Source organism: Engraulis encrasicolus, unplaced genomic scaffold (genome assembly GCF_034702125.1).
Source record: "Engraulis encrasicolus isolate BLACKSEA-1 unplaced genomic scaffold, IST_EnEncr_1.0 scaffold_25_np1212, whole genome shotgun sequence".
In the NCBI taxonomy this organism is placed as follows: domain Eukaryota; kingdom Metazoa; phylum Chordata; class Actinopteri; order Clupeiformes; family Engraulidae; genus Engraulis; species Engraulis encrasicolus.
Window position 1 is genome coordinate 2671488 of NW_026945544.1, and position 20777 is coordinate 2692264.

Below are 20777 nucleotides of genomic sequence, written 5' to 3' on the forward strand. Positions count from 1 at the left end.
TTCCAGGGGAGTCGCACGGAAGGAGGTGTGCCTTTGTATGCGTGTGTGTGTGTGTGTGTAGTCTGCAGTCTTCAGTCCAAACACAGTCTCACTTTACGTGTGTGTGTGTGTAGGGCTTCTTCTAACAAATAGCCTGTTTTGGCAGGTAGAATAGTTGTGGTGTTGTTGGTGTGTGTGTGTGTGTGTGTGTGTGTGTGTGTCTCTCTCAGGGCCTCACCTCCGTGTGTGTGTGTGTGTGTGTGTGTGTGTGTGTGTGTGTGTGTGTGTGTGTCTCTCTCAGGGCCTCACCTCCATGAGTGTCTCGCGCAGGTTGAGTCTCTTCTCGATGAGCTGGCCGTGCTCCTTGAGGAAGGTGCAGAGGAACAGGCTGAGGTTTTGGATAAAGTTCTGCTCATCGTCCTTGCCATTGGCGTACGCCAGCCGGATATTGGTGTTCAGCGGAAGCATCTGTGAGGAACACAGAGGGAAAAAAGTTTGTATTTTGGACATATCGCCACTGCCTGGTGGCACATTTCAAAATGGAAATGATGTACCAAAAATATCTACGTCAGACACGATTTTTAACATCACCTGGATGCATCAACATGTGAGTGTGTTGGTGTAGGCAAGTGCCTAGGATCGATCTACTCTATTAGGAACTAAAGATAGCCTTATGAAACTGAGTTGGTAATGACAGTCAGTCTTAAAGCATCCAGACCAAATAACGTGCTAATGTGTGTGTGTGTGTGTGTGTGTGTGTGTGTGTGTGTGTGTGTGTGTGTGAGTGAGTGAGTGAAACCTGTCTACTTGGTGGGCTATGCCTCATTAGCGCTGCAACAGTGTAGGTGGCGGTGGCAGGTGCGTTACCTGTTTGAGCTGCATCATGGTGAGAGTGAACAGCGTGACAAACTGCTCCTCGTACTGGCTCACGCTCACGCCAGCGATCTCAGTCAGGCACTTCAACGTCACGTTGCGGAACATGGGCACGTTTAGGAACTGTGCGGTGGAGAGAACAATGAGAGCACAAATGGATGTCAAATATTTATTCAAATCTGTGCTCACTGTTTATCGTATTTCTGCTTTGTGTTCACAAAGATCATCTACATGTAAACAAAAGCACAATTCCTAAAAAAACTAAAAAAATCACCACATAGGGACACAGTGCCTTGTGTGAAATACCCTGGCAGCATGTTATCGAAGAGGGAGCTGATCAGTTGGTGATCAATTAGAAAACAATAATGCTGGTACTCTTTCAATCATTCATTCTGTATCTTAACAAATTCCCATCAGAGAGGTGAGGTACAGCACCTCAGTGGTACCATCAGTGAACCGCAGTTAAGGTTGTAGCCTTAAAAAGTTTGTCTACAGCACCAGATGATAAACAACACAAACCTTATATACTAGAGTACTGATGAGTTTGGTTTCGAATATGTAACCCAGAGGGATCCAGTTGAGGAAGCGGAGCAGGGTTTCTAACGTGGCATGGACCAGCGGGGCATTCTGGGAGTTTTCCTGGAAAAGAAAAAAAAAAAGAATGGAAAAAAAAAAAAAGATTACCACTTATACAACAATATTAATGTACTTACACAGTACATAGCAAAGCATAACTGTGATATAGTGCAAGTACATAATGCTGCACCTGACATATTTAGCTAAACTGCACCTTATCAGTGCATAAGAGACAAAATGAAATGGAACAGAATATGCATAAGTCAAGAAAGACAAGGAAGGAAATATGCCACACACCAAAAAAATAAGAGAGCAGGAATCTGAGACTGATACATACCATGACAAACTGGCAGAGCTGGAATATCTGGGAGAATTCATTACACATGCTGCAAGAAATAGGAAAAAAACAAAACACGAGCCGTAAAAAATTGAGGCAATAACTTGAGAAGAAGTAGTACTTGAATGTGACATCTTGGTGTGTAATATTTTCCCTCAAGTTTTCAATTTATCAAACTCTAAGAGCGATGACATAACTCACAAATTGCAATGGTGGCAGTTCACACACACCGAGATTGATTACTATTAAGAGTCCTAGCTGTTCCCATAGGGCTTCTGTTGTTACAATACATCATGTTGTTACGTGCAGAAGTAGATTGGGAATGAAATAAATTATTATATCTTGTTTTTGCCACTTGAAGTCTGTAGGGGATGTGCTTGTTTTTGTTTGACCCTTGGACAACTTGTCTGTGTGTGTGTTTGTGTGTGTGTGTGTGTGTGTGTGTGTGTGTGTATGTTGACTGGGATTCAGGCACAAACCTTCCCTTGTCACTCCCCTGCCCTAACATGGCCTTGCCAGAGTCAGTGGCGTCAGTGGGGCTGTTTGGGTTTGCGGGTGGGTAGACACTGGTGGTGTCAGCATCGACTCGGAGCGTCTCTCTCACCTGTCTTTGAGGTGCTTGGCCTTGACCTGTGTCATCTGTCCACTGGAGAAGTCGAAGACCTCCTCGCTCAGCAGCTTGAGGATGATCATGTTGTTCTGGCACAGGCTCTCGCTGGTGCGACTGGCGCCCACTATGTCACTGATGAAGGTGGGCCAGTGCTTGGGCCACTCCTGCTTCAGAATCTAATGGGTACCACACACACACACAGATGCAAACTTAAGTTAACATGCATACACAATGTGCAATGTGTAATTAGTATAGATGTGTGCTAATAATAAATAGGATTTGTGCAATGAGCACGATGTGTAAAGCCAAAAACATCTCATCTCCAACTGGGATTAAGGAAGAATCTCTAGGTTTCAACACAGACACATCTTTTTTCCTCTGCATGTTCAAATACCAACATTTACACTGTGTGTATATCTGTGGCAAGATGTGCAGTAGTTGAAGTACTGTAAATTTTACAGTACTTCAACTACTGCACATCTTGCCACAGATATTCAAGACAGCCATTCAACATTTATTAACATAAAAGAATATTTATTAACAGAGATGAACTTCCAAAAGGATCTCACCTGCACGAGGATCATATTCAGCTTTCCAATGTATACCTTTTCTTTCTGCAATGTTACAGAACAAGCATTAGATTGCTGCGAGGAATGTATGCCAGCAAAACAAAAACAAATGTACACAAATTTACACCCCAAGCTAGCCTACCACGCTCACCTCAACAGTCGCAGCATCGGATGACGTTTTGATAATCAGACCCACAACATACTTTTTGATTCCTGTGCAAAAGCAGATGGGGAGAGACAGAATTAGCTTCGGCTTCCATACAGCATGGGTCACATGCAGTCAGACCTGACACTGGGGGCGGTGGAATGCCTTGTGTACACCAAGCGCGACCTACGCTACCTGAGCAACGGAAGTCATTATTTCTCTATGGAGTGAAGGCCAATAAAGCTGCCAGAGCGAATTCGCCAGAAGCGAAGTTAACTGAGCGACTAGAGTGACTTTTAACGATGAAAGTCAAGCTAATCTTATGGTGATGAGCTATGACGCAGTTCGGCGAAAATCAATTTAGAACGTTCATAACTCAGAATGTAGCAGGCTGTCAAGCCAGAGCCGGTATGCAATTAGCTAAATCAAACATGCCAATGTCGCGTCCAGAGCAAATAAAGCGAATTCATGGCGAAACTTCTTCAACCACCTCAGCTACCTTGGTCGCGTACCAGTTGGTCGCGCTTGGTGTACACAAGGCATAAGGGGAAAATGGGGGTACAGGGGTCGCGGAGACATGTGTCTACAACAGGGGAGCACATAAAAGACATCTGAAAGAAAATTAACATGGAAAAAAACCCAGCATATTTCAGAGGACTCTGAGGCTACATTGTCTCTTGCCATGCATAGCTCAAGTGAGTAAAACTAGCGTGCGTCGGATTTGGTTGGAAAAATTTAAATAAATACCTAGCATTTTATTTATATCTAAAGTGTTTAGAAAGGTTTGCCAAATTTTAGTATTAGGGATTGATCAACGACATCAATCCCTGGGGACAGGACAGGAGAAAAAAAAAAGAAACTGCTTGGGAGGGGAAAAAAAACCTCTTTTGAAGACAATACTTTTTGAGAGGGCAAGAATTTTTATCATCATTTAGGCTTCCGGCCTTTATTCAGTTATGATGGAGGGCCGGTCGATTGGGGATGGAGACGGGAGGAGTTCACACAACTTCTTATAAGCCCCAACAGCTTTAAACTCATTTTAAAAGTTTCTATGTTTCAACTGTAATTCTCCTGCCCTGCACCTACTGTTCTTCTGGCATATTTGCCTGCCTCCTCCTCCTCCTCCATACGTGCTGAACAGTTTAAGCTCTATCTACATTGGCTAGGAGCATCGTCATCATCATCATCATCACATGACCACAGTAATGGATAGAGAACCAATCACAGACCCGGATGCAAGGCAGAACGCTGACACGTGAAATGACATACTTGCCAGTCGCCCTGCATTGGTTTGCCACTTGAACAAAACTCAGGCATCTACGGTCAGAAGTGGGAAGTCTTAGGTCAATGGTGAAAAAAAAATACTAACAACTTGGAGGGAAAAAAAAGAGAGATGACTTAATAATGAAATGATCAAATGTTTTGACTATAATTAAACCCAAAATAAAATATGACTGGTTACAGGCCGAACAGTAGATAATACACTTAATCCTCAGCATTGACTCCTGCATTGTGTCTTACAATTACATCTCTTACTGTTAACTGATTTAATAATCTTTCAAAGTTTCCAAATGTCTTACAACTTTAAAAATGGATGTAGAACAATTAACAATTTCTCTTACTTGGTAAAGCTGTTGGGATGGGGAATAGAGTAATCAGGAGTCAAAAAGCTCTTCAAGAGAACACACAAATCCTGTTAGCATTGAAACGTCACAGTCTAGTCTGTGTGCACTCAAGACATCAGTGATCTCTCCACCAGCTTGCCTATTGACTGATTATATATACATGGCACTGAGGATTGTGAGCAATGCAAACCAAAAGAAAATGAAGATGGAATGGATAGATGGGTGGATGGATGAATGGAGGCTAAAATTAAACAGAGGCAGGTGCAGTTCACCACTTCATCCTACTAAATGCCTGGTGCAATACCATAATGTGGCAATAGGGGGCAGCAAAGAATGGGGTCTTTAACGAGGCAGCCAATCAACTTTGAGCAGAGGGGCCCGCCAATCAAAATATGGGGATCTCTTTAACTACATGAATTACACATTTCATATTTAGGAAAGAAAATACGAAGGCAAAAGAGGTCAAACATTGCATACACACACATACAAACACACACAAGGCCACCTTCGATCCTAAGAAGGAAGGATCAAGAGAAGCTAGCTCAGTTACACCCCAGGGACAACAGATCAACAGATATATACTAGCATATGTAGATGAAATCCTTCTATTGCAGCTTGTTTAAAGCTGGGCCGCAGTTGTAAGTTAATTGATACACCTGCGACAGCACCTGTACTATACACATATACAGAAGTCACTCCCTGATCTTGGTTGCTCTTCACGCCACTTTGAGGTGTTTGGGCAATATCTTTAAGGTCTCAGCAACAGCAAGAGCCAAAGCTGATTCCCTTACAATAACAAGCCGCCTTTACAAGGCGCTTTTTGGGAACGGCTCTGCCATGAACATAGTGTTCCTGCTTTGACTTGCCTTTCTCCTCGGAGGAAAAAGGGGTCTGCTGCCACAGTGCTGAATCCAATTCTTTTGCAGCGGGGGTCTGCACCCAGCCAAGCAGAAACACACTCCAGCATGCCTACAAGACAACGCCACTCGGCTTGGCAACAGCACGTCCCAACTGTGTTAAATGTGAATTTGCGACCGTGGCCAAAAAAGCGCCGTGCCATCCCGAGAGCCGTTAACAGGCTCCAGCTCTCAACGTCAGTCTGTGGCTGAAAGCGGATTGCGAAAGGGCCCTAACTGCTGGGGAGGACGGGACGTGGTGATTGGTTGGGTTGGCTGGTTGTCCACTGGGGTGCCAGGTGTAGGATTGAATCTGTGCTTTTTTTTTGCAGCACAAAGCCATTTGATTGGTGAGGCCAGAGAAATTAAAGCCCTATTGTTACAAGTTTTTTTTTAAACCCTCCTCAACCTCGTCTCCTGGCTTTGCATCAGAGATGTGAGCATGAATGATGAAGGCTGTGTTGCAGTGAAATGAAACGTACCTTCACACTGGTTTCGAGGTAAAATCTTCCATCTTGTTTTTATAACCGTTTCCAGAATCTGCAGGGCATAGTACTGCAATGCCAAAAGGAGAAATAGTTGTTAATGGCGTCAGCTTTGTATAAACATGTCAAAACAAGTCAGCACAGCTCTGTAGCTTAACCATATTTTTGTTAAATAAAAAGGTCTGAATTGAGTCTGCCTAAAAGGTTTTCGAATGCTCCTTCAGGGTAAACACAAACATGAAGGGGGGGAGGACGAAAAAATAAAAAGGAAATCTGATTTGGACAGGTTGGTCATGCAGATTTTCAGTGGGGTTAAAACAATATATGCAACTCTGTCTCTATGAGTCGCTATTTGGATGAAAATGCTGTAGCAGTCCTGCTGTTATTCCCAATATCACACCAGAACAGTGAAAGACAGCGCAGGGAGAGAGAGAGGGAGAGAGAGAGAGAGAGAGAGAAAGCGAAAGAGAAGGAGGAGGGGTGGGGTGGGGTGGAGGGAGACGGACAGAGAGAGGACACAGGCCAGTGCCCATGCCTCATGCATAGCATCTGGCTGCTCTGGGCTTCAGACGCCACTGGGCAGCAGCACGGCGAAATGAACGATTCCACCCCGAAAATAGAAAAAAGGGGGAGGGACAAAGCACTGGAGACCCCCTTGGAGAGCCGGAATGGAATGGACTCCAATGAGTTCTGCTCGTTTTCATTGGTGTCTTCGCCGGGGTATTTGCTCTCATTGGACATTCAGTAAGTACGGAATAGGTAAACAAAAGAGCTTAACAGCACAAGGCAGGCGGTAGGTCGCCCTAAATGCCCGTTTTCACCTTGAACTGGTGTGCCTTGTAAGAACAGCAAGACAGACCACAGACTAGGTCTCACACACCCTTAAATACTGCAATATGATGGGTTTCTCCCTATGTTTTTTGTTTTAGAGAAATGCAAGGCTGACTGTCAGGTTAGTGTACATGTTAACGTTTTTAATGTTATTTCAAATAAGCAGTATTTCTGCTGTAGGGATCATCAACGTTAAAGGTGCAGTAAGTAGGTTTCAATGCAAACAAATACACATGAAAGGACAGGCAGGTAGGAAAGAAATGGCACTCAAATTCAAATTGTGAATAGTTTTTTTTTCCAAAACTGTACCTCATGCTGTGCATCTTATGCCAAATTTTGCAGTATTTTTATGGAACGTTAAATGCATTAGCTAATAGGGTCAGGAAAAATCAATCAAAATTATCCAAGAAAGCACAGAGCGCACAGCAATTTCGGGACTCATGGTCCTTGAAGTGTTTGTTGTCAGTACAACAAGTACGAGTACATTTATACAACCTCTGACTGACCATTAAAGCTACTCACTGTACCTTTAAGGGGTGGGGTATGGGGGGTTGAGGGTGGGGGTGTCGAGGCTGAGAAATCAAGAGATGCACAGCAAGCTGTTAATGTTTCAAAGCCATGGGGTAAAGGGTTGCAGAGAGGGGGCGGACAATGTCTTCACAGACACTGTTATTCTTAAAAGGTTGAAGGTTGGACTGCCCTTAATGCTAAACCACTTTAAATCTACAAAACCGTACGGACGTAAACCTCGTTCTGTTGCACCTTTTACTTCGGTCCAACATCAAACGGTAGAGGAGGTGGAGGAGCGAATGGAACGCAGGTTACAGAAAAAAACAACAGCTCCTTCCTGACCTCCAGACATGTTTATTAAATCGGTCCCGCCCCATTACGATTCCGCCTTGATGTTTGTTTGGTGGCATAGCAGAAAGAGTCGAGAGCCGAAGATAAGGACAGTGAATGTGAGGCCAGACACAGGAGAGGACGTGTGCGGTTGAAGGGGGGTGGGGGTGGGGGGAGATGAATGATCCCTACAGAAGAGATAGCTGCTGCTGTTGCTATTGCTGATGATGCTGCTGCTGCTGTTTGCTATGGCACCTGGCTGTGATGAGGTCTACAGTAAAGTGTTTTGGTAACTGCTGGCTGCCGCAAAACCCTCCCTCAGCCCAATGAAACAAATGCAATAGAAAAATTGATGAAAAGAATTCAGTCAAAGGGAATCAAAAGGGTAGACCTTGTGGAGGCCTGCCGCCAAAGCCTAGCTGTGTCAAGTTGCACAGGAAGACACACCCCTTTTCTTCCTATTACAAGCAATCAACAATAATGGAACAGGATGATTAATATCAGATAGTAACACCTTCAATTATGTCAAATACAGCCTTTTCTTTTCTTAAGGAAAATAAAGATAGTTCAAAGCCAAACTTTAAAAGAGGTGTTTTAAAATTAACACTTTTTTTTCAAATTTGATTTGTTTTGCTTTTCGTTAAAAAAAAAGTTAAAACATATTTAGAATAAATTAATAATCAATTATCCTCTGATTTCTCTGTTCCTCTAAAAATACCTCACTTTTGGACAAAATATGCATTTTATTTTGGACTTAAATATATAATTATACGTATACACTTGCTACATCACGTCAACATTAGTAATGACTTGACAAGTGTTAAGAGCAATGTCACAAGCAAGCAAAAAAAGGCAAACTGGTTTAACCATTACTTTGAGGAAGTCTTGAAATGACTTTGAAAGAAGCAAAAACAACTTGCACACACACGTCAGTGGCATGACAAACACTACAGTAAAGTAATGGAAACAGCAAGTCCAATTCAGTTTGCCTGCTCCCAATCATAATCAAATCAACGCAATTTGTTACAGTCAAGGGACTAAACGAGCTTTGATCTGGAGCATTTAGCTGTATCTGCTGCCAGTCGGACATAGAGATTTGAGGAAGAGTGGGACTGGGGCTGGGGCTGGGGCTGTGGCCGTGGCCTGGCCAGTTTTGGGCCTAAGGATGTGGACCGGGGAGAAGGTATTTCACTGTAAACAGTGGATCGTCACACAGTGTCTTGAACTTGAACTGTGAGTTTTCTCGGCTGTGAGCAGAGGCTCTCTGAAAGGGTTTGGGAGGGCACAGAGTTTGTTTGTGCTTGCGTGTGTTTGGCAGGTGTGTCTATGTGCGAGTGAGTGTGTGTGTGTGCATTAGACAGAGAGGGGGGGCTGTTAAAAGGCTGTCTGAAAATACTCCAGTGTCATCTCTCCTGGTTATTCACACCACTAGAGGGACCAAGGCAAACAAAAGACCCACCCCATTTTTTAAACCTCAACAAGGCCAGGAAACAGGTGGCAACACATGGGGGAGACAGGCAACACAGTTTAAGAGATCAATGATCCCAAAACTAATGCTGCTGATTATGCCGGGGCCTTACTGTTGTTAACGTACAGCTTTTACTGGTTATAAATAAGGATTGGTAAGGACTTCCTCAAAGTAGAGAAATGGCCCTCGTCCACCTGAGCTGGCTGACTGGCTGGCTGGCTTACTTTGGTGTTCATGTTCTGCGAGAACTCCAAGATGGTGTCTACTCTGGTCCAGGCGTCGGGATGCTCTTTCAAGTGGGTCAGCACCTCCTGAGCCATTCTTTGCTGGAAGATTGGGTAAGAAAAAAAGAAAAGAAAATATAACAAACTTCAATAATTAAAAAAAAATAAATGACGAATACTGAAGGAATATTTTTTAATAAGATAATATGACTAGATTATTTATTAAAGCAGGCAAACATGTTTTGGTATAATGTCAATTATCTAACACTATACCTCTACACAATTACAACGGCAAGGAGTGGTCCCCTTGGCCATGTGTAAATGGTGATTAAAATGAAAAACAGTGGGGCTGCATGTGCCTTCCTTACCTGCTGTCCCACGCCGTGGTAGAGACAATTTACAACATTATCTAGCAGGTTAATATCCAGTTTCTGGTTGAAGTCCAGCAGCTGTCGCGCTGCATGGTCGGCTAACATTGTCATAATTGCTGGCATAGAGCTCTGCAAGGACAGGGGGGGAAGAGAGGTTATGGGGCAGAGAAAACATCCAGCAGGCAAAGTCATGTGAATTGAAAGTTTGGGCACACAATTCCAAACAGCTGACTGAATCCACCCCTGCACCCATGCCATGCCCCCCATCCCGCAGACAAAGGTTTGCCATCAACAACCCTTACATGAGCTGCCGTGGCTAGGGCAACACAGTGTTCATCAATTATTCCACCCCACAAAAACAACTTGTTAAAAAAAGGCCGCACCAAAACGCTTTCATGTAAAGTAAACAACAGGGGGCCTAAAACCTGAGCTGGCCGCGGACACCAGAAAGCACATGTTTGTGCTTAACCAAAGAGTGTGCGTGCCAGGGCACATTCATTTCATCCCTCACAATAAGAGAGCACGTGCGCCTCTGCACGTCCTGCGACGTCACATTGTTTACATCTGGCGCTTACAGGCGTGGCCTAATCTCAGCCGTCGAGACTACTGTGATTTTATACCCAATCAGTGGCCACTTAATGACAGTTACGCCAAAACGCAGATAGGAGGTTTACATAATGCGACGAGAAAGGTCTTGTAAGCATCTGAACAAGTTGGGTGTTCTGTTAACCCACTCAGCCTCTTGGTGGATTTAGGGGCATGCAGGCCCTACAACTGCATGGTATGTCGTAAAAAGCAAACAATAATGACAAAAAACGAAACATAATGCAGCAGTGAAGTTAAGGTAATCTATGATGAGGCCAATATTTGTTGCAAGGTGTTTCCAAGTTCCATGGTGGCGTATAAATCAATGTGGTTTACAGGGCTCTATTAAGCAATTGAGAAACATAAAAGCCAATGTTTATTTCACCATCTTGATTGTCCAACCAACTTCCCAATGTTTGTTCCGAATAGGATTACCTAATTGTTGGCGTGGAAACACGGACGGTTTAAGTAACTACTCGAATTACACTCTGAACAGGTAGCTCTAGCAGCTATTTACAATCCATGTTTGATATCTTGGATGTTGCCAGTGTACTGAGTAAAGAACGTCCCTTTCATCTGCAGGACTATTTGTACAATGCGCTCACACATTAAGAAATACAGTATATGATTGCATAACATGACTGTGAACCACACGCATATCCTATAAAGACACTTTGGTGTGAGCAGGTGCCAAATCAATATTCAACTGTTTGGCTTCCCTTCACGGTAGCAACACTACTAGCAGATTTATCATTTTTGTTATACAGACAATACATCTGAAAGTAATTTCCTATGCCTTAATTGAAGTGACATACTGTTTAAACTGGCCCACACATGTGTGTGCAAGTCACCGCAAACCAACATTATTGTACCCATCCCTCAGAGCAGAACTGAAGCGCATGCATTGGTCTCTGCTGTACATGTAGATCTACGAGTCCGTGCGTTTCCATGCTGCTACCCCTCCCACCACCAACACGCTGCTTGGCGCAACTAGCAAACAGTCGGACGAGAGATGGCTAGCTCGCAGAGTCTGCATTCCCCCGGCCGCTATGCAAGACGCGTCTACTACAAGCCTTACCCAACTTTTGTTTTGGAGTTATGCCTGTGATTTTGCATTTTTCAGAGATGTCCTACGGACAGCAGTCAATTGCAGTTTTGTATTTACTCGGTGGAACAGTCTCTCTTCAGTAACGTTACTTTGAACCCAGCAACCTTATCACAACCCGTTAGCTTGGTGGCTAACATTCAGTTTCATTGTAAGGACCTGCCTACCGTTGCAATGCCGTTACTTTAATTGCTCTGTGTTAGTTCTCGTCAAGCAAATGTATTAACGACACACGTATACTTTTCCTCCCACAAGCAGAATGGTGAGTATTATGCAGCTAGCTGATTAACAGGTCAGCTGGATTCATTCAACCCTGACTCACACCACAAGCTTAGCAGTGAACATGAAAATCATACAACCATTCACGGCACGAGTTCTGTCACACACCCGCAATACCTTATGCTAACGTTAGACTGCTAACTTATTTTGGCCAGCTACCTGCAGAGAACACTTTCAGAGCTACTTACCTATGAGAATAACCAGAGAGGTGCGTCTTTGGATTTATTCCCAAAGTGTAGTAAAGCATACAAGAGATAATTTACAGCACAGTCTTCAGGTAACGTTACAAGCCCACAGGAAATGTTAAAGCGTTAACAAATGAGTTTTAAACCAGCGCTCAGCATTACCTACCAAACGTCCAAGCCTTTGCCTGAAAGAGGGATGGCTTCAAGCCACGAACTTACAATGCTGTCTAGGTTCAGTATTCCAGTTGCTTGATATTTGCTAGTTTGCTAGCAGGAGCTACCTAGCTGAAAAGACTGTCCCCTAACGTTGAACAGCCCCTATTCCTTTACCAGTAGCTGTGATAACGTTGGTTGCTGGATGGTGATGACCACTGATGTGGAATTCGCATCAATTACTACGGCAAGCTGAGTAACTTCGTACTCCAATGCATTTTACGAAATAAAATGTAGCTTAATTTATAAATTATGTCTTTACTGAGATAAATTTTGCAGCGGGCGGTTTAGGAGACTGTGAGCCTGCGCCTCTCTCCTCTCAAGCAACAAACTCACAACCGGTTGAAACCGGTTCAGACTGGGAGATTCCATCTCGGTTTAGTTTTCAGCCGATGGCGCCTCGGAAAGTTTGGACTAACGTCACGCCCATACGAGCTGTCAATTGGCTCGATGTCCAACTGGGCCACCCTTACTTTACATTTATTGGATATTGGCAGTGTCAGTCTGTTTCAATTCTTTCAGGCGCCCACGCGACCGCTCCTCCCGTGGTCAGAAAAAGAAGGCGGACTCCAAGCTGAATTTACAGAATGGAGTTCGTATCTCCTCTAGACGAGAGAGAAGAGAAACAGTACTTGACGAATAGCGAGACAAAACAGGGCAGTTGCCCAAATTATTCACCGTTATATAGGTTTGATGAAGTTACATTTTCCTATGCCAGGGTAACTTTTAAATATATGGAAAATCGCTGTTATTCCATATCGATAACGGTAGCGCCAGTCTATATGATTGCATGTTTTGACAGGTCTTATAGCTGCATAAAATAACGTATTAAATACAGCAACAACTTGTCTGTCAAGGGCGTCCTTACTGTGACTTCATTTCGGATGTTGGTACATGCACTTCCACCGTTTGTAGGCTGGTAATTTTCCACTCGCCACGAAGGGGAGTGGTTGCAGAGTCGGGGCATGTTAGACGCATGGCATGAGAATAAACGGCTTTAAATGTGAACCAGTGAACAGAGGTTAATACAACGATGAGATAAGATTCTAACAACACTTCTATGAAGACTTAAGCTGTGTTGGCTTGAGCAGAACTTTTATTTATATGTGCAAAAGGCTGAAGGTGCAGTAACAGCGGATGCAAAAATGATTAGCCTAGTTTTTTTTCTGTCGTCACGTGATTGTACGCCAGTTGATGGAAAAATACAGGACTTTCTGTAGGCAGTGTGTGTATGGCCTCACAAAGCAAGAAAAGTGCTGAACAGAACTAGCAGCAAATTATTCAGGCAAATTCACATCAAGGTACCCCAATTTAAATTTCTCGGATGAACGGATAATGATAGTAATTTACATGCAAACATGAGAATTAATTTTACATTATAGTGGGTGGGTTAATCTCGTGTATGGTACAGTAGGCTGGAAAAAAACCCAGTTTAATTCTATTGGACAAGTTGAGGGTGTAATAAAATAATGGCAAGCATTGGCAAGGTTCAGTGGTGCTGTGATTGAATATACATAATCAGTAGTGCATTTCTGCTTATCAACTAGTTCAAGTGGTACAGTAACAAAACAAGTGCTTTCATTCCTTGCATGACAATAAACACCATGGCTTTGTTGCCATTCTGTCATGGTCGAAGTCAGTGAAAACACAAGTGGGATAGTAGTTGGGTTCTCAAAATGCAGGTCAGGCAGGCTGCTTTCCAGGAACTCAGAACAACATTCTCAGAATAATACTTGAGGTTCAAGGTACTCGGACAGACAGCAGTGCCTTTAGCCCAAGATAAATCAGTAGTACTTTTATAGGGCTCATTGCAAGGGTCCTGTGTTACACACCACTAATGACATGTCTCTCAGGCACTGCTTTGTGATTGAGAGGTTGGTTTGACACAGGAACAAGGTTGTAGATAAACAGCATGTTCATCCAGTGCACTTTTAAAATCTAGGATTGAACATCAACTTCCTCCTGCCAAATCATTATAGCATGGGACTGTATGCTCACATTCTTTCCCTATGGCAGTCACCGCTGTCTCTCTTAACATATTGCATATGTCAGAAAGCATGCAACAAGCAGAAAGCAGACAACAAGCCCAATCTCTCTTTCCTCTCCCGACTGTCATCTCAAATTAATGTTGCGAGATTTGCTGCAGTCCCCCCCCCCCACTTTCGCCTTGATTGCTCTCTTTAAGTTATAGTTGCACAAGATTAATCCCCACACTTCAGCTCAAGCTGTCAAGTTAAACCCTTTTCCAAAGTACAAAAAAGTACAGATTACCCTTAAAGTAAACACATTAATCAAATGTAATAAATACAAGTTTATGTGACAATATGCCACACAGTGTGTGCAAACTTGACATCACAACAGCCTTACGCGTTGACCATAAACAGCAAAGGAATTTCACTCTTAGACACGTGCAAGATTTTGTAAGTGTTCAGGATTGGGCTGGCCAAATCTTGTTCTGTCTGGTCCTGGCAGTTTACATGCATTATCATTGCATCACAGAAGGGGGCTGACCCTTCAAAGGCGTTCTCCTCACACACAATGGTGATGTGTTTTGTTCAGCTCCCAACATTACACAAACATCAAATGGAGAGGCATTGTTTTGGTTCACAGGGAAAATGCAAGGTGGTGGACAAGGTGAATCTGTGTGGGTGTTTTAATAAATAAATTGAGCCTGAAATTAGAGATTGCCTGTTGCCTTTTAATATGCTGTGTTTTGTTTGTGAATTCACACAGAAAGGTAATTGTGTAGCCTTTCGATCCATGTGTAAAAAGTCAGTTAGTAAGCAATTAAGTGACTGATGAAAGCTTCAGTGGCAGTCATGGATTACAGTATGCATGCTACTGTCGAAATTCAAACTTTTCTTTCATTTATTGTGCACGGAAGCCACTAAGTGCGTTCAGGTTATACAGTATGCGCACATGAAAGTGTAAATCGAGCTAACCCAACTGAACAGACAGATTAAGGGGTGGGAGGGGGGGTGGAAGCCAAGCCCGGAAGTCTGTGTTGTGAGAGTGAACCCCCCCCACTCTCCCTCCAACACACACACACACGCACACACACCAACATTATTGAATAACAAAAACAAAGAGCTCTCTCTGGTGGTTGATCACAAAGACTTTTAGAAATGTCTGTGATGCCAGTGCTACAACCCTATGGATGCTCGTGTAGTGTAGTAGGAATTGTAGCAACTTCAGAGCCAGTCACTCTCAATGTTAATGATATCGCGTTACAGGGGCATAGAGGGTGTAATTGATCTTATTAAAATCACATGCATTCTGAAAGTGGTCTCATTATTAGTAGTCCGCCAGTCAGCATTGTTATGACATTTAGAAGGCATCATTTCAGATCATTCAATGTGATGCCAGGGTGTTATTTTGCTCAAAAACACACCAAAAAAGCATGATGTTTGTGCAAGTAACGCTGTCTTTGGTTGTAACAATAGACAAGAGGACTGGCATAAAAGGCTGTGTCCGACTGTCCGTCGCCACAAAGAATAGAGACACTGTCCACCTTTCACTTGACTCTGTCCAGTCTTTGTTTCCCCCCCCCAATACCACATACAAGAGTCATTCATTGTATCCCTTCAAGATATCCGCTTGCGCCTGTGGACGGGATGGTTCACGCCACACAGACTGACCAGATCCAGTGGCTCAGAGGAGGGGAGCGGGGGGCAGCACCAAAAGACCATCAGCCACCTCGTTCAATTCTGCAGAGGCAGAAAAACATCAACACCATCAGCACAGGGCCCTACCGTGGTGGATATGGCAGGGCACTCTTCTACTACATGGACGACCCGGGTTCGATTCCCAGCCCGGGTCCTTTGCTGGACCTTCCCCGTTTCTCTCTCCCAACTAACTTCCTGTCTCCGCTTCACTGTCCTGTCTGAGAAAAAACAACAAAGGCTTGTAAAGCCCCCCAAAAATACTTAAAAACAAACATCAACACCATCAGCACATGTCGGGCTAGGGAAATGTCAAGGAACGAGGACTGGACTGGTAATCTGGCATACAGGGCGTTCTCCTGGTTGGTTGACCTCAGGGGCTGATGCTTTTTTGTTGTTTGTTTAATTGTTTCCCCTGAGAGACAGCTCCACAATTTAAATGGGGTGACCCATTGGTGCACCCTTGATATACAATGGACTGAGGCCATCATTATAATATCGTGGGTGGGTGAGGGTAGGGCTGGGCGATATGGAAAAAAACTATATCACGATATGGATTACTTTATAACACGATAACGATATATATCACGATATAGCACAATTACATACGTTTTCAGTTATTCTCTTTCTTTGCTCTTTATTTTTTCATGTCGCAGAACAACCTTACTTTAAAATGGATCTTTTTATCGTTATTTTTACAGTTACTTGAACTTATAGTATGTATTGTGACAACATGAAATGTAATTAAATGATATTCAATTTTATACAACTGATAAAATTACTATCACGATATAAACGATTTAAGAGAAAGGTCACGATATACACTTTTATATCACGATAAGGATATATATCGCCATATTGCCCAGCCCTAGGTGAGGGTGTGAGGCCATTTTTTGGATCCAGCCCTGTGAGGATACAAAAATGAACCATGTTACATTTAGCAGATGCTTTTATCCAAACCACATGCAACGTGGAACAGACAAATGGTGTTGATCCAAAAGGAAAACATGAGAGTTATACTGCGGAGCAGAGTGGGAGCAGACAAGCTCACTTTCAGTGTGGAGTGGCAGCAGTAGTAGCAGAGTAGAGAGAGATTGAGTTAGAAAGGGAGAGATGGCTGCAGTGACCAGAGTGGAGTGGAGTGGGACTGCTCTGTTCCCAGGGCCAGGGCCATGTCACATGGGCGGCCGTTTGTGTATTGTGCCACAAGGCTCCCCGGCCCGTAACCCAACCTGCGGCAGATAAACACCGAGAGTGTTTGCCATGCTCAGCACTCTTTGCTCACCAACCACAACTCCACTGACTCCACCGCAACCCACATCTAGCCCATGCCCAGCCCACCTGTCCCCAACCTGAGTGTTGCCAGAAGGTGGTAGGCACTGACATGGGGATGTTCAGTCAGAACAATTTGTTACGTTTTTTTTGTAGGAGTTCTATGGCTAAATTGGCCAATTAATATTTATATTTGCCTTTTATATTATCAGGTAAGCAATTTGCTTTCACTAAGACAAATATACATAATATATCCAGCTTTGCTTTCTGTGGCCGGAGTGTATTCATATATTTCAATCATGGGCACTTCAGAGTCGGCTCACACTGTGTACGGTACATGTGTGGCAGTACTCTTAATTTGTTTAAATTTAATATTTTAATTTTAATATTGTTGTCGCTTATTCTGCTGGTGTCTGCTGCTTCCTGCTCCATGCCCCGTAATGAGCCATTTGACAGGTAGTTCCAAGCCTGCACTTCCAGACCACCCACACAGGATTGGCTGGCGGGATGGCGGACGAGGAGCTCGCAACCCAAAGACGATGACTCACTGTCTGAAGAGGATTGCCTGTCACTCCCCCCCTCACTGTGTGCATTCCAATATGCAACCTTGCAACCTCAGGGGTGATAGTGAAAAAAAAATCCTGAGCCTGAACTTTTTTCTGTGCTCCAACGACGACGACAAGATACTGCATAGTGGCATAACGTAGGCCTATTTTGACACATTATTCAAATACTTAATAGCCTGTGTATGACCATTATTCAAGCCTGATAGTAGAAGAAAACCCTGAACCTGTAACAATTTCTGAGATAAGAATAACCTAATGGCTAATTATTATAAATGTTTTTATTGTTGCAAACTGTCAAGCCTGAAATCAGGCATGGAGCCTGAATACTATCAGCCCTGCAACCTCCATTTGTGCTTGTGGCCTCACGTTTTCCAGATGCCCCGCCTCCGTGGAGAAAACAATTAAGTTTCCGCGCCGTCAGCCTAGCCAAAACAATTTTGGGGGGACTATTCTTCATTCACCATCCAGTTTGCAAATGAGAAAATGACTTTACAATTGAGCTTTTGCAAGATATTGAAATATAATGCTGTTGTCAGCATGAGGTATTACTTCCTGTTACGAGGCCACAAGCACAAGTGGAGGACGCAAGGTCGCATATTGGAACGTACCCACTGTCTTTCTCTCTCTGATGGAGGCTCGTCGTCTCGTTTAAGCACCAGACTAACACTTTGTGGGTGGCAGGTGATGACACTGTTGCAACGCGGGGATGGCTTGTGGGTAACACTTCGTCATTTCAGATCAAAGCCTTACTTGAGAGTAAATGTTAGTTACAGACATCAGTTAATTGAGCTCAACACTGCTGATTTTTTTTCATGACAATTTTAACACAAATTAATAATAATTAACACAGCTGTATGACTTTGAAAATATACCTCTTAGGCTTTGAAAACAAATGCTACAAATGGCATTTGTGACAAACAATGTGGTGTTATCAGTCACAATGCATCATGCGATAAGCAATTTTTGGAACATTGCCAGAGATATGACACTGCTCGTCTACAGGTTATCAGTAACAAACAGATGGTGGTGGTTGTTGAAAACGTGTCCCACTGTTTACATTCAGCACAAATGCAAAATATACAGTATAAACAAGCGTGCATGAACTTTGACCTGACTTTGAACTGGCCTTGCATTGTAACAATTTGTTAGAGACTATGGGCGAAAGACAAAACACAACTTCATGTCACTTCATTCTTTGTGAGCTTTGACAACACTTTTATTTTGTGTTCCATTTGGCCCCAGAGTTAGCACAAATAATATTTGGAAGTCTACATGCCACAAAGAGGTAGGGATGGAATCAGGCTGTTGAACGACCATCAAGATTCTTTCTCCATCCATTCATCCATCCATCCATCCATCCATCCATCCATCCATCCATCCATCCATCCATCCATCCATCCATCCATCCATCCACCCTCTAAGTCACCTCACTCACACTACGATGCCGCAGTTCCTCTTTCTCAAAATTACTACTTCCTCTGCATGAAGACAAATGGAGTGGAAGGGGCCCCCCAGCAAAGGTGATCAGGCACAGTCACATATTAAGTGAGTGAGTTAGTGAGGTTAGGCTTTACTACTGTGGCCACAGATGTATGACGTTTGTGGCCAGAGGGGACTTCAAAAACTACAGGAGACCAAGCGGGGCAGGGGACCCGAGTCCATGATGGCTACCTGAACCAGACAGTGGCGTAGTGGGCATCGGAAGGGGTCTGGTTCTGGGTCTATGTTCTGGTTCAGGAGTAGAGAAGGAGAGAGGGCTACGGGAGGGATAAGGGAAGATTCTGGAATAACCATCCGGGCAGCGGAGCCTGTTGTTGCCTGCCCCGGCCCCACTGGTGCGATCTCTTAGGTTGGTCGGGATTGTGCAAATCGCGACTTTGCTCTGCAGAAAAAGAGAGGAGGGGAGAAGGGAGGTAAGGAAGGGAAAAAAACACACAATCAGTAGGCTGAAAGAGATGAGTTCTGATGGACTTCTTTGCGAACTATAATGTGTGATAACGTATCAAAGAGAAACACTTCCATGCAGTCAAAAAAACGTAGAGGTAGTTCTATAGATAGTTCTTTAGATAGATTAACCAAGAAAGTGGACAAAGTTTGTACTGACACTACCCACCCCCCTCAGTTAAGTTCCAAACACTTCCTTCAGGAGGCAGGTACAGATACCCCAACATTAGAACGAATAGAGCGAAGAACTCCTTCATCCCCATGGCAATTAACGAATTGAACAAGATGTGGGAGATACATTCTTGACATTATGGACATTCATATTTGCTCTAATGCACTATCGACCTCTTTTTACTTTGTAGCAATCCCCTTGTGTATTGAACGCATTTGACCAGTTGTCTGTATTTTTTTATGTATTTATTAACTTATATGTCTAGCTATTTATTGCATTTGTACTGTATGAGTCTTTTATTGTAGGCCTATATGTTTTTATGTCATTCTGGGACCTTAAGGACATTAAAGCTTTCAAGTCAAGTCAAGTTCTATGCAGCCGATGCTTTTTGTGAGGAGGAACCCTCCTTTACTCATATTGGTCAAAATCTCACTCCATTGTATTGCTATGAATACTATTTATACAAAAGGGAACCGAGCTCAGACTTGCGTTTTCACCAAAGTGTGAGGACAGCTGTGGTCTAATATCTGAGCAGTTGGTCTTACAGTATGTTAGAAAGGTTGAAGGTTCAAATGTACGAGTAGGCAGAAGGGCTATGGAGTAACGAAGTGGACTAAAAGATGTGTGTGTGTGTGTGTGTGCGGGAAATCTGTGCATCTTTGATTGTAGTTGAGCATAAAATAAATATTTGCGATCTCAAAAAAAATAGTCCACGTGTATTTTACTGGTTTGTGATATGTGTTTAGCCGGATCTGAGCCCTGAGGAAGGTCAGTAGACCGAAAGCTTGGCCTATTAAAAAGAACACAAAGGGGATTTAAGTGTGCAGACATTTTTCTTTCAATTTTACACTGGTTTGTGATATGAAATTGTCAGAATACGAATTGAAAAGTTACGAGATGAAAAGGTATTTTAGTCCACTTCCTTGCTCCATAGTATACTCTCATCCACGGCTAAATGTGCCCTT

General features: G+C 43.4%; 2 protein-coding genes across 8 annotated transcripts in view; both read right to left on the reverse strand.

Moving 5' to 3' along the window:
- The window catches only part of xpo1b (exportin 1 (CRM1 homolog, yeast) b), a 40581-nt gene extending 26566 nt beyond the window's left edge, over positions 1–14015 (reverse strand). The window contains exons 1-11 of one of the 6 annotated variants that reach the window (XM_063192812.1): positions 13065–14015; positions 9827–9958; positions 9459–9560; positions 6093–6165; positions 3096–3157; positions 2945–2989; positions 2370–2551; positions 1766–1814; positions 1372–1491; positions 847–975; positions 289–447 (exon numbers count right to left, since the gene is read on the reverse strand). In XM_063192812.1, coding sequence (XP_063048882.1) covers positions 289–447; positions 847–975; positions 1372–1491; positions 1766–1814; positions 2370–2551; positions 2945–2989; positions 3096–3157; positions 6093–6165; positions 9459–9560; positions 9827–9958; positions 13065–13163 — 1152 coding nt within the window. In that variant the 5' untranslated portion in view covers positions 13164–14015. Of the gene's footprint in view, positions 1–288; positions 448–846; positions 976–1371; positions 1492–1765; positions 1815–2369; positions 2552–2944; positions 2990–3095; positions 3158–4358; positions 6009–6092; positions 6166–9458; positions 9561–9826; positions 13037–13064 lie in introns of those variants that run through there. The other 5 variants (XM_063192813.1, XM_063192814.1, XM_063192811.1 and 2 more) reach the window with 5 other exon arrangements.
- A 5276-nt stretch (positions 14016–19291) lies between these two features.
- Positions 19292–20777, reverse strand: part of sanbr (SANT and BTB domain regulator of CSR) — an 18283-nt gene continuing 16797 nt past the window's right edge. For both annotated transcript variants that reach the window (XM_063192849.1, XM_063192848.1), the window contains one exon: positions 19292–19578. In XM_063192849.1, coding sequence (XP_063048919.1) covers positions 19542–19578 — 37 coding nt within the window. In that variant the 3' untranslated portion in view covers positions 19292–19541. The remainder of the gene's footprint in view (positions 19579–20777) is intronic.